The 12,521-nt window shown below is 44.8% G+C and overlaps 1 protein-coding gene across 3 annotated transcripts in view; it reads left to right on the top strand.

Moving 5' to 3' along the window:
* LOC126237431 (androgen-induced gene 1 protein-like) overlaps positions 1–12,521 on the top strand; it is a 250,226-nt gene that overhangs the window by 66,310 nt on the left and 171,395 nt on the right. The window contains exon 1 of one of the 3 annotated variants that reach the window (XM_049947542.1): positions 10,920–11,166. The exons of the other annotated variants lie outside the window; for them this stretch is intronic. Coding sequence (XP_049803499.1) covers positions 10,942–11,166 — 225 coding nt within the window. The 5' untranslated portion in view covers positions 10,920–10,941. Of the gene's footprint in view, positions 1–10,919; positions 11,167–12,521 lie in introns of those variants that run through there. 3 annotated transcript variants of the gene reach the window in all.

Here is a 12,521-nt window from a genome sequence, read left to right as displayed (position 1 = left end):
GCCATGTTGTTCAGAAAGTTACGAACCTCTTCTTTCACCTCGTCGTCGGAGCTGAATCGCTTTCCGGCCAAATGTTCTTTTAACCTAGGGAACAGGTGATAGTCACGGGGCGCTAAGTCAGGACTATAGGGTGGGTGGGTGATTATGTTCCACTGAAACTGTTGCAGGAGAGCAACGGTTTGCCGAGCGATGTGTGGACGAGCATTGTAATGGAGAATGTGTACGCCCTTGCTCAACATTCCTCTTCTCCGGTTCTCAGTTGCCCGTTTGAGTTTTTTCAGAGTCTCACAGTACCGGTCAGCGTTAATTGTGGTCCCAGTGGGCACAAAGTCGACCATTATCAATGTACGATTCACTATACACTTCTGTCAATTGATTGGCGATGGATTTCAATCGGAACAGTGTCCTTTGCGTTCAAAAACCGAATAACTGCGCCCAATTCTCACTTGGCGGTAACATCCAAAGGGAGCTCCATTCCCAACGGCTGCCTAGCCAAGACAGCGCCTCAGCGCGGCGTGCGCATGTTTACACACAGCGTGTGAAGCACTCTTCATAACAGTGTGAGCAACTGCCACACAGAGTTTTGTCCTTAAAAAATAGGAGAACTTACTTTTTGGATTACCCTCGTAGGAAAAAGAAATCCACTACTACATTGCTACACTATTAATGACAAACTGCATGAAACAGTAACTACTGTAAAAATATCTAGCAGTAACTATTCACAGCGACCTTAAGTGGAATGACCACATAAAAGAAATAGTGGGAAAAGCGGACGCCAGTCTGAGATTCATAGCAAGAATCTTAAGGAAATGTAATTCGTCGAGCAAGAAGATGGCTTGCAATCCGTTTGTTCGACGGATTATTGAATATTGGTCATCATCTGGGGCCCCAAGCAGGCAGGACTGATAGAAGAGGAAGAGAAGCTCCAATGAAGAGCGGCGCGTTTCGGCGCGAGAGCGTTGCAGAGCCTTTCAACAAAGTCCAGTGGTTGACGCTACAAAAGGCCTTGTGGGTGACGGACAGTTTTGCTACTGAAGTTTCGGAAGAGTTCTCCCCACGCACCATTCGCGGATGGAACCGGAAAGGGGAATAAGTAACCACAAGTACCTCGCGCCGCAGACGGTCAGGTGTCTTGCAGAGTAATGTAGATGTTGATCATGTGCTTTGGACTTTGCTGACTTCATAAGAAACTTCCTATCTATAACACTCTAAAGGAGTGGTCGTCAAACTGGGTACGCGGGCCGAATTCTGCCGGAATCAAGTGCTGGTGCGGCTCGAGGTTCTCACATGGGAAACTGCCCATAGCACCCTCCTCACATTCAGTGGTAAGATGGTCCAGTGCATAGTCCGTCAAAAACTGAACACAGATCAACAATGAAAACAGGAAGAAGGTGTACCGAACTACGAAAAAAGAAGCAGAGTGGAAACAGTGAACGGTCCTAGCACAAGATGTGAAACATCGATTGAATCGAAATAGCCACGGCGTCGCAGTTCTGTGGTCACGGTGTTGGACTGCGAAGGGAAATATCCGTGTTCAACCTTCCCTTGTGCCCCATATTCTTTTTTCTTCGCAAGGTTATGAACTGTCTCTCCGGTCATTGATATGTCTGTTCGGTGTATCCTAATTTGTGTCTGTGTCGTGGTGTAATATCCGATAGCAACAGCGAATTCTAACGTTCCGTTTTGGAAGTTTTGGTCTTGAATTCCTTTGTCGGAACGCAGTTCACGCTAGTTTGATTTTATCTCTGTGAGTGGTCTATACGGCATCTTGTCTGCTCTCACTACTCATCACATTTATTTGCGACGGTAATATTTTCTTACTTGGCTCATGTTCTATAACCATTATATAGTATGACAACTATAAAAAAGCAGATAAAAATTCACATGACGCTTTCCTGAGAGACAATCTGCACTCATTCCAAATTAATAATATAAGTGTAGACCAGATGTGGCTTAAATTCAAAGAAATAGTATCGACAGCAATTGAAAGATTTATACCAAATAAATTGAGAGCTGCATCAAACCAGTCTCAGGACTGAAGACCACAACAACAACATACCAAATAAATTAACAAACGACGGAGCTGATCCTCCTTGGTACACAAAACGGGTTAGAATACTGTTTCAGAAACAACGAATCAAACATGCCAAATTTAAACAGACCCAAAATCCCCAAGATTGGCAATCTTTTACAGAAGCTCGAAATTTAGTGCGGATTTCAATGCGAGATGCCTATAACAGTTTCCACAACGAAACTTTGTCTCGAAACCTGGTAGAAAATCCAAAGAGATTCTGGTCGTATGTGAAGTATCTTAGCGGCAGGAAACAATCAATGCCTTATCTGCGCGATAACAATGGAGATACTATCGAAGACAGTGCTGCCAAAGCACAGTTACTAAACACGGCTTTCCGAAATGTCTTCACAAAAGAAGACGAAGTAAATATTTCAGAATTCGAATCGAGAACAGCTGCCAACATGAATAACGTAGAAGTAAACATCCTCGGAGTAGTGAAGCAACTTAAATCACTTAATAATAGCAAGTCTTCTGGTCCAGACTGTATACCAATTAGGTTCCTTTCGGAGTATGCTGACGCATTAGCTCCATACTTAACAATCATATACAACTGTTCGCTCCACTAAATATCCGTACCTAAAGACTGGAAAGTTACACAGGTACACCAATATTCGAGAAAGGCAATAGGAGTAATCCACTAAATTACAGGCCCATATCATTAACGTCGATATGCAGCGGGATTTTAGAACATATGTTGTGTTCGAACATTCTGAATTACCTCGAAGAAGACGGTCTATTGACTCACAGTCATCATGGATTTAGAAAACATCGTTCCTGTGAAACACAACTAGCTCTTTATTCACGTAAAGTGTTGAGTGCTATTGACAATAGAGATCGATTCCGTATTTCTGGATTTCCGGAAGGCTTTTGACACTGTACCACACAAGAGGCTGCAGTGAAATTGCGTCCTTATGGAATATCGTCTGAGTTATGTCACTCGATTTGTGATTTCTTGTCAGAGAAGTTACAGTTCGTAGTAAATGACGGAAAGTCATCGAGTAAAAAAGGAGTGATTTCTAGCGTTCCCCAAGGTAGTGTTATAGGCCCTTTTCTGTTCCTTATGTATATCAACCATTTGGGAGACAATCTGAGCAACCGTCTTCGGTTGTTTGCAGATGACGCTGTCGTTTATCGACTAATAAAGTGATCAGAAGATCAAAACAAACTGCAAAACGATTTAGAAAAAAATATCGGAATAGTGCGAAAAGTGGCAGTTGACCCTAAATAACGAAAAGTGAGGTCATCCACATGAGTGCTAAAAGGAACTCGTTAAACTTGGATTACACGATAAATCAGTCTAATCTAACAGCCGTAAATTCAACTAAATACCTAGGTATTACAATTACGAACAACTTAAATTGGAAGGAACACATAGAAAATGTTGTGGGGTAGGCTAACCAAAGACTGCGTTTTATTGGCAGGACACTTAGAAAATGGGCCGGCCAGGGTGGCCGAGCGGTTCTAAGCACTACAGTGTGGAACCGCGCGACCGCTACGGTCGGAGGTTCGAATCCTGCCTCGGACATGGATGTGTGTGATGTCCTTAGGTTAGTTAGGTTTAAGTAGGTCTAAGTTCTAGGGGACTTATGACCTTAGAAGTTAAGTCCCATAGTGCTCAGAGCCATTTGAACCAACTTAGAAAATGTAACAGACCTAGTAAGGAGACTGCCTACACTACGCTTGTCCGTCATACTGCTGCGCGGTGTGGGATCCTTACCAGAGAGGACTGACGGAGTACATCGAGCCGCGCGGGATTAGCCGAGCGGTCTAAGGCTATGCGGTCATGGACGGTGCGGCTGGTCCCGGCGGAGGTTCGAGTCCTCGCTCAGGCATGTGTGTGTGTGTGTGTGTGTGTGTGTGTGTGTGTGTGTGTTCGTCCTTAGGATAATTTAGGTTAAGTAGTGTGTACGCTTAGGGACTGATGACCTTAGCAGTTAAGTCCCACAAGATTTCACACACATTTGAACATTTTTTGAGTACATCGAAAAAGTTTAAAGAAAGGCAGCACGTTTCGTATTATCGCGAAATGTGGGGGAGAGTGTCACAGAAATGACACAGGATTTTGGTTGGAAATCATTAGAAGAAAGGCGTTTTTCGTTGCGACTGAAATTTTTCACGAAATCACAATCACCAATTTTCTCCTCCGAATGCGAAAACATTTTTTTGACACCGAACTACATAGGGAGGAACGATCACCACGATAAAATAAGGGAAATCAGAGCTCGTACGGAAAGATACAGGTGTTCATTCTTTCCGCGGGCTATACGAGATTGGAATAATAGAGAATTATGAAGATGGTTCGATGAACACTCTGCCAGGCTCTTAAATGTGATTTGCAGAGTATCCATGTAGATGTAGAACTGCCAAGATTATAAAAGAACGGACACATTACTTACCGAACGCGCGGTTCATGGATTTGTGAAAAAAAAAATATGAGGCATGGCGGAGATTTGAAAACGGGTCTCCCGCTTTGTAGTTCAACACTATGACCACACAACCACGGCTCTGTGATTCTTGGTGTACACTTGATATTGCACATATTAAGCTTGCACCGTTCACTACTTCTATTTTACTTTTTTTGACAGTTCAGTCCGCCTTGTTTTCATACTACATCTGTGTTCAATTTTGGACGACTTATCCACTGGGCCATCTTACCACTAAATGTGAGGGCGTTGCGAGGGCAGTTTCCCTTGACAGCACTAGAATATTATTATAGACGGCTGACAACTACGAACCGCACGAGCACTTGATTCAGGCCGCATTCGGCCTGTGGGTCGCAGTTTGACGATCACTGCTCCAATGACCGCCTTGTCAGTACATACGCATTTTGCTATCCGACAGTGATTCGGATCCCCTGTTCAGCCCCGAGTAGCGATATAGAGAAAAGGTGAGAGGTACTCAGGCTTCATACCACGGTCGTTGAGGACATCACCCCCACCACCGGCATGTCACGTGGGCCTGGCCACTAACGCACAGGGACCGTAAATACAGTTATTACAAATGATTGAAGCGATTTCACAGCTCTACAATAACTTTATTATTTGAGATATTTTCACAATGCTTTGCGCACACATACAAAAACTCAAAAAGTTTTTTTAGGCATTCACAAATGTTCGATATGTGCCCCTTTAGTGATTCGCCAGACATCAAGCCGATAATCAAGTTCCTCCCACACTCGGCGCAACATGTCCCCATCAATGAGTTCGAAAGCATCGTTGATGCGAGCTCGCAGTTCTGGCACGTTTCTTGGTAGAGGAGGTTTAAACACTGAATCTTTCACATAACCCCACAGAAAGAAATCGCATGGGGTTAAGTCAGGAGAGCGTGGAGGCCACGACATGAATTGTTGATCGTGATCTCCACCACGACCGATCCATCGGTTTTCCAATCTCCTGTTTAAGAAATGCCGAACATCATGATGGAAGTGCGGTGGAGCACCATCCTGTTGAAAGATGAAGTCGGCGCTGTCGGTCTCCAGTTGTGGCATGAGCCAATTTTCCAGCATGTCCAGATACACGTGTCCTTTAACGTTTTTTTCGCAGAAGAAAAAGGGGCCGTAAACTTTAAACCGTAAGATTGCACAAAACACGTTAACTTTTGGTGAATTGCGAATTTGCTGCACAAATGCGTGAGGATTCTCTACCGCCCAAATTCGCACATTGCGTCTGTTCACTTCACCATTAAGAAAAAATGTTGCTTCATCACTGAAAACAAGTTTCGCACTGAACGCATCCTCTTCCATGAGCTGTTGCAACCGCGCCGAAAATTCAAAGCGTTTGACTTTGTCATCGGGTGTCAGGGCTTGTAGCAATTGTAAACGAAGATTTTCCAAACCGTCGACTGTGGTACGTTTAGCTCCCTGCTTGCTTTATTCGTCGACTTCCGCGGGCTACGCGTGAAACTTGCCCGCACGCGTTCAACCGTTTCTTCGCTCACTGGAGGCCGACCCGTTGGTTTCCCCTTACAGAGGCATCCAGAAGCTTTAAACTGCGCATACCATCGCCGAATGGAGTTAGCAGTTGGTGGATCTTTGTTGAACTTCGTCCTGAAGTGTCGTTGCACTGTTATGACTGACTGATGTGAGTGCATTTCAAGCACGACATACGCTTACTCGGCTCCTGTCGCAATTTTGTCTCACTGCGCTCTCGAGCGCTCTGGCGGCAGAAACCTGAAGTGCGGCTTCAGCCGAACAAAACTTTATGAGTTTTTCTACGTATCTGTAGTGTGTCGTGACCATATGTCAATGAATGGAGCTACAGTGAATTTATGAAATCGCTTCAATCATTTGTAATAGCCCTGTACTGAGGCGCCACACTTGTCGGGCAGTGTTCGCTCTTCCCTGAAGCCTTCGATAGCGCCACTGATATCTGAGTGACTGCCCTTGCCTGTGTTTACGCTTTTAGATTCGGAACGCACTGAAGTGTGTGTGCACGGGTTACAATGACATCCACTACACTCTGGACTTTATTGCTGGCTAGACGTTCATTTCGCGAAGTCTGCCGTCATCGACTACAGCGGTTTTCCGATCACCACCAGCGCGAATAATCATAAACTGTTCTACTTACAGCGAGACGGATACAAGATGCAGTTAACATTGTCCTTTAAATGAAGCATTTTTCACTGCTTAGTATTTGCATTTGCTAGGTCTTTGTCCTTTGTACAATTTAAAGCTATATTTTGAAATGCAGTAACTTAAATTACTGTATAGATGGTGTTGTTTCAGTAAGAAATGCAACCTTTTTCTTTCTGAAGACAGTTCGGTTTTATTCTGGGTTCTGCACCCCGTATTATTCCCTGTCCTTTTCGCTACAAAATCCTATTTTCCAACGTAATCTTCGTTCAAGTCGACGGCCTTACGCAACCTTACTGTGAGAGCCCGTATGCCCGCATGGTACCACTCTATTACTCGACGTCTTGCTACCTCTATTACCTCCCCACTATCCAAGTACTGTTTCCTGCGGAGTGCACCCTTCATTGGGCCAGACAGGTGGAAATCGGAAGGTGCGAGATCTGAGCTACAGAGGGATGAGGAAGAACGATCCAGTGAGGTAATGTGAGGACTGCCAACAGATTCGCCCAGCTGAGCAGCGAGATTACTTGTTTGTGATCCGCCGATAACCTCGAACGAGAGGGTCCGCACGTTCCAACATGGCAGGAGTCACAGCTGTGTGCGACCGGCCAGCACACGGAAGATCGAACAGGTTTGTGAGACCTTGTTGCGACGATGACAGACGCTTCTCCCAATGATTCATCGTGTATTTGTTCACTGTCATATCTCCATAGACGTACTTCAAGTGTGTATGAATATCTGATGTGTTGGAGTTTTCCACCAAGAGAAACTCAATATTTGGAATGCACCTCCGTTATGACACCATTTTGAATACTACGTATTGCGCCGCCACCAGTTGGAATTTCATGAAACTATTGAAAGTTGCGAGCTCTATCTTCTTATCTCGCGTTTTCTACTGAAAATCTCGTGCTTGTACTCTTGTTAAACTTTACTATTACAGAGATCGCCAAAACTTTATTTTTTTTATTGGTCCTGTGCGCAACATATAACTTCCTTGGTCTTTCTGCTGCCACTGCTTGATCTGCTGCATTCCATTATTTAACAAAAACATAAAAAAACCTATTATTCATGCTGAGTGCAATGCATGTTCTGTGTGGCGGCTCCTGCTGTTGCTGCGGCTGCTGCTGCTTACTACAACTACTATAATTCAAGAGAAAGGGTTTGGTCAAATCTAAATTCGATAAATGATAACCCAATCAAAAAAACTATATTCTGAAAGCGATTCTTTCTCATTCAATTAACAAAACGCTAGAAGCCCTTTGAACAATCGCTTCGTTTGTAAATCTGCCTCCAGTGGCATTAAAGCAATATTACAAATTAATCAAACTCTTGAGACAGACTGAAATACTTCTCTATTGAATACATAGTGAAACAATTCCCTGACAATTACAAAAGAAATCAATGACAAAAATCAATACTTAATCTATTCGCCTAACAATGGTTTTCCTTAAGAATTCAATTCGTATCATTATCAAAATTACCGTCTGCTGCTACGCACATACACAAACCCTTTTCTTTAAATTAATAAGCGCGCTGCAAATTATAAAAAATATCAACTAAATACCAAATCCTGTGTCGCTGCTGGCGGACACAGCAGTACGGCAGCTCAGCGACGACCCCTCGCCCAACACACGTGCGCACCACAGCAGGCGGGCTCCTACACTGGCTTAGAAGCTGCCACTAGTTAATCCGCGCGCTGCGAGGCGCGACAACAATATCTTAGATTCCAGAGCTTGTGTATGCGCGCTGTAGCCAACCTTCACATCCTAAGAGAGTATTGCCAACTCTCACTATAGGGTCTGAAGTGGGAATGTTCCACTATGTCCCACAACAAACTCAGCAATTTTCCAATCGAAATTGGCAAAGAAAGAAAGTGTCATTACTTAATGAACTCCCCTCGTAAATTGACTGTTAGCTAACTACATAGCCTACGTTATTAACTCAGGATAGCATGGCGACGCTTGACACAGGTGTTGCCGGTTAAGTCGCTGGCGGAGGAAGTTTCCACCAGTATTGGGAGGCTTGCAGAAGGCAGGAAAGGTAACGACATAAACATCTTGATAAGAAAGTTGGGGCCGGCCGGAGTGGCCGTGCAGTTCTAGGCGCAACAGTCTGGAGCCGAGCGACCGCTACGGTCGCTGGTTCAAATCCTGCCTTGGGCATGGATGTGTGTGATGCCCTTAGGTTAGTTAGGTTTAATTAGTTCAGTATCTAGGCGACTGATGACCTCAGAAGTTAAGTCGCATAGTGCTCAGAGCCATTTGAACCATTTGAAGAAAGTTGGATAACGTCCTGCATTAAATCAAACTTTGCCAGAATTCGTAATAGAAGGGCATGTGACCCCGTTGCTACTGCTATCACACATTGGACTGGTGAGCTGGGCATCTCCCAGACCAATTCCACACTACATAAATACTTCCTGCACCAGACAACCGCCACTTCTCATGCCCTGTTTTTCGAATCACTAGTATAATGGCCACAGTTTGTAATATACATAAATAAATACGAGTCACGGTTACGCAAGAAACTTTCTTCTGTGCTTACAGTGTACAATGATGGGAGTTACTGCGTTTACACTACATTTTCCCCACTGGCGTGCCCACAGCAGAGGTGCTCATATTAACAGTGCCCTTCTTCTCCAGACCAAGCATGACGATTTGTACTTGGGAGCCTGGACATTACGTATTATGCTAGAAGAGTATTAGGTTTAAGTGTGGTATCGACGACGAGCGGATTAGAGGCAAAGCACTAGCTCGGAAAGAAAGGGATTTGGCCGATTTCTTTCCTTCTTAAACACATTTGTGTTTTTCGAAAGACGTCTTTGGTGCTTTTAAAGACGTCTTTGGGGCTTTTGAAAACATTTTTAGTGGTTTTGAACAACATGGGATCTTTGTTGGTTTTAAAAACACAACTGTTTTTTAAAGATATGACTCCTTTGTTTTTTAAAGATATGACGCCTTTGTTTAAAAAGTTTTCTTTGTTTTTAAAAATTTAATCATCTGTTTACACTAAAAACTATGGTGCAAAAAGTGTTGCTTCTCAAACAAGTCTTTTGCTTCTCAAACAAGTCTTTTGCTTCTCAAACAAGTCTTTTGCTTCTCAAACTCGCCTTTTGCTTCTCAAACTCGCCTTTTGCTTCTCAAACTGGCCTTTTGCTTCTCAAACTGGCCTTTTGCTTCTCAAACTGGCCTTTTGCTTCTCAAACTGGCCTTTTGCTTCTCAAACTGGCCTTTTGCTTCTCAAACTGGCCTTTTGCTTCTCAAACTGGCCTTTTGCTTCTCAAACTGGCCTTTTGCTTCTCAAACTCGCCTTTTGCTTCTCAAACTCGCCTTTTGCTTCTCAAACTCGCCTTTTTATGTAAAGAAAACTTATCTTTTTCATCTGTTTTTTAAAGAAACACATCCCTCGTTTTTAAAAATAATGCGTTTGTTGGTTTTCAAAAGGATGTCTTCATTACTTTTTAGAATGATAACTCTTCTTCAAAAATATGTCTTCGCTGCTTTTTGTTTACAAAACTCTTCTTTAAAAAACAATAAGTCTGTTTCTTAAACAAGTCTCGATTGGTTTAAAAAAACACGTATTTTGTTTTTATAAAGATGTCTTCGTTGATATTAAAAATTCACGGTTGTTGCTTGCTTAAAAAAACAGATCGGTTTCGTTTTCAAAACGATATTTGTTGTTTTTTAAAATACGTCTTTCGTAAAACTCGTTTGTTTGTAGATATGGATCACGTTTGTTTTTTAAATACGTATCTGCTCCTGCTGCTCGTGTATAAACGTGGCAGTAAAAGTAGGCTTGCGAAACTGTGTTGGGGTCTTCCGCAAGTGGCTTGGTGCTCGCTTGACCCTGACAGAGCCAGTTCGAGCCCCGGTGGCGGCGGTGGCCGCGTGAGTGAGTGGACACTGAGATGACGGCCCGAACCCCTGTGGGCGGCAGCAGGCAGCAGTGGAGTGGAGAGCGGCGCAGTGCAGCGGCGCCTGCCCCTGCCACGTGCAGCGCGACCCTCTCCACCGGGCCGGGGAGGCGCATTGTCCCGAGCAGGCGCCGTCGCTGTGCACTTGTCGGCCGACGCGACGCGACGCGGCGGGAAAATCGTTACCGTCCGCCGCCACCGCGGGGGAGGGGCGCTGAAGGGTGAGCCGGGGGCGGGGGGCCGACGCTCCGGCGCGCGGCGTCTCGCGACACTCGACGGCGTCGCGGCGCCCGCGTCGCCGCTGCAGTAGCATTACTCGCGTCCTCCTGGCAGTCGCCCGGTAGCGTCTTCTGGAGGTGCGGTAGCTAGGGACCGCCGGCTGCCATGGTCAGGGCCTCGAGGGCGGCGGGCCACCACCGCCACTGCGGCTGGCACGTGACGGTCACGTGCCGCAAGGCGAGCGCGGCGGCGCTGCGCGTGTTCGCCGTGCTGCATTTCGCGGTGGGCCTGCAAGGCGCCTACCTGCTGGAGCACCCACACGTGGGGCCCATGCAGTCCCAAGTCTTCAGGGAGCTGGGGCAGTGGAAGTTCCTCACCTTCTGGAACATGGTAAGCAGCGCTGCACCACACCACGCGCACTCTCCTTACCGACGTAGCCGTAAAAATACTTAGCCGACAGTCCCCTTTGCAGTCTCGGTACTTGATGAATTATCTTGCATGTACTCAGTAGATGACCAATGGCGGAAGTCACGCTCAGTCCGAGCAAAAGTAATGCTGGGAATCATATCCCATAAAAGTTTGTTTTCGGTTGTTCAATAGCTCACTTGTTTCTTTGTGTCTTTGTAGATAAAGCGCATGCTCGATATACACAAGTATATTGTATGAGTCATCACTGCTTTCCAGGCGCGCGCGCAGTTCACTGACCACTCACAAAAATTATTGGGTCTGAGCGTATGAGAGGAAACAATTACAACAACGCATATTGTACTTCTAATGTGAGTACAGACACGTAATGTCGCAGACATTCCACCAGTGCCCCAATCAGGACACGAACCTGCTACCTGAGCCTTGACTTGGGGTTACAGATACTGGCATACCTACCTTTGTCTGACATCTTTCAGGCACTCCTCTCTGTTCCCTGTGTCTGTATCTGTAATACAAACTTTTACCTTAACTGAATTCAGGTCGATTCTTGCAAACAAGACAACAGGAATCAATCACTGTCGAAGATGTTGTCAGCGGCACAGTACTGGTTTCGAACCGACAGCTTCATCTTCAGACGGTTTTTCGCGTTTAGACTGTTTGTCGTTTACATTAGTTGTTGGCTGTTTTTCCACCTTGTGGCAAAAGTTCATTTTGGTGGTGGTGCCCTACAGAGGAAAAAGTGAGAAACGGCCTTTCTAACTGTATCCATTAACGAATAAAAACAACGTAAACAAATCTGTAAGGCGGAATTGTTATAGTTTTAGGTTACTTATGTCGAAGGTCCCGCCTCATTATGTTGCATTTTTACACACACACAAACACACACACACACACACACACACACACACACACACACACACACACACACACACAGAACAGTTTTTGACACATGGAAAACTGTAAACAAAGATGGTCGTATCACAGACAAAACAGCATCAAACAATTTTAATTGCACAAGAACCATCTGAATCTGTCGGTTAGACAGTGAGAACGGGGGCTATTTGTGTGAATAAATAAATAAATTTCTTCATTAACAATGGCTGGCTGCTGGGTTCTTGCTTGCAAGAATGAACTTGTATTTTGTACACAGTCACAGTCGCAAAATGTCTGTTTCCAACAAAATAACAATAGCGGAATTCTTTCCGTCGGTGCTTGGCAGAACACGAAAAAATGCTGAATAGGAAACACTTTACTAATATTCCGAGAAATTATTTTTGTTCGGTCATGATACGGATTTCGACTTTAGGCCATTGTCACGT

Source organism: Schistocerca nitens, chromosome 2 (genome assembly GCF_023898315.1).
Source record: "Schistocerca nitens isolate TAMUIC-IGC-003100 chromosome 2, iqSchNite1.1, whole genome shotgun sequence".
Lineage (NCBI taxonomy): Eukaryota > Metazoa > Arthropoda > Insecta > Orthoptera > Acrididae > Schistocerca > Schistocerca nitens.
The sequence above is the reverse complement of the archived record's forward strand: the minus strand, read 5'-3'. Positions and strand labels throughout refer to the sequence as shown.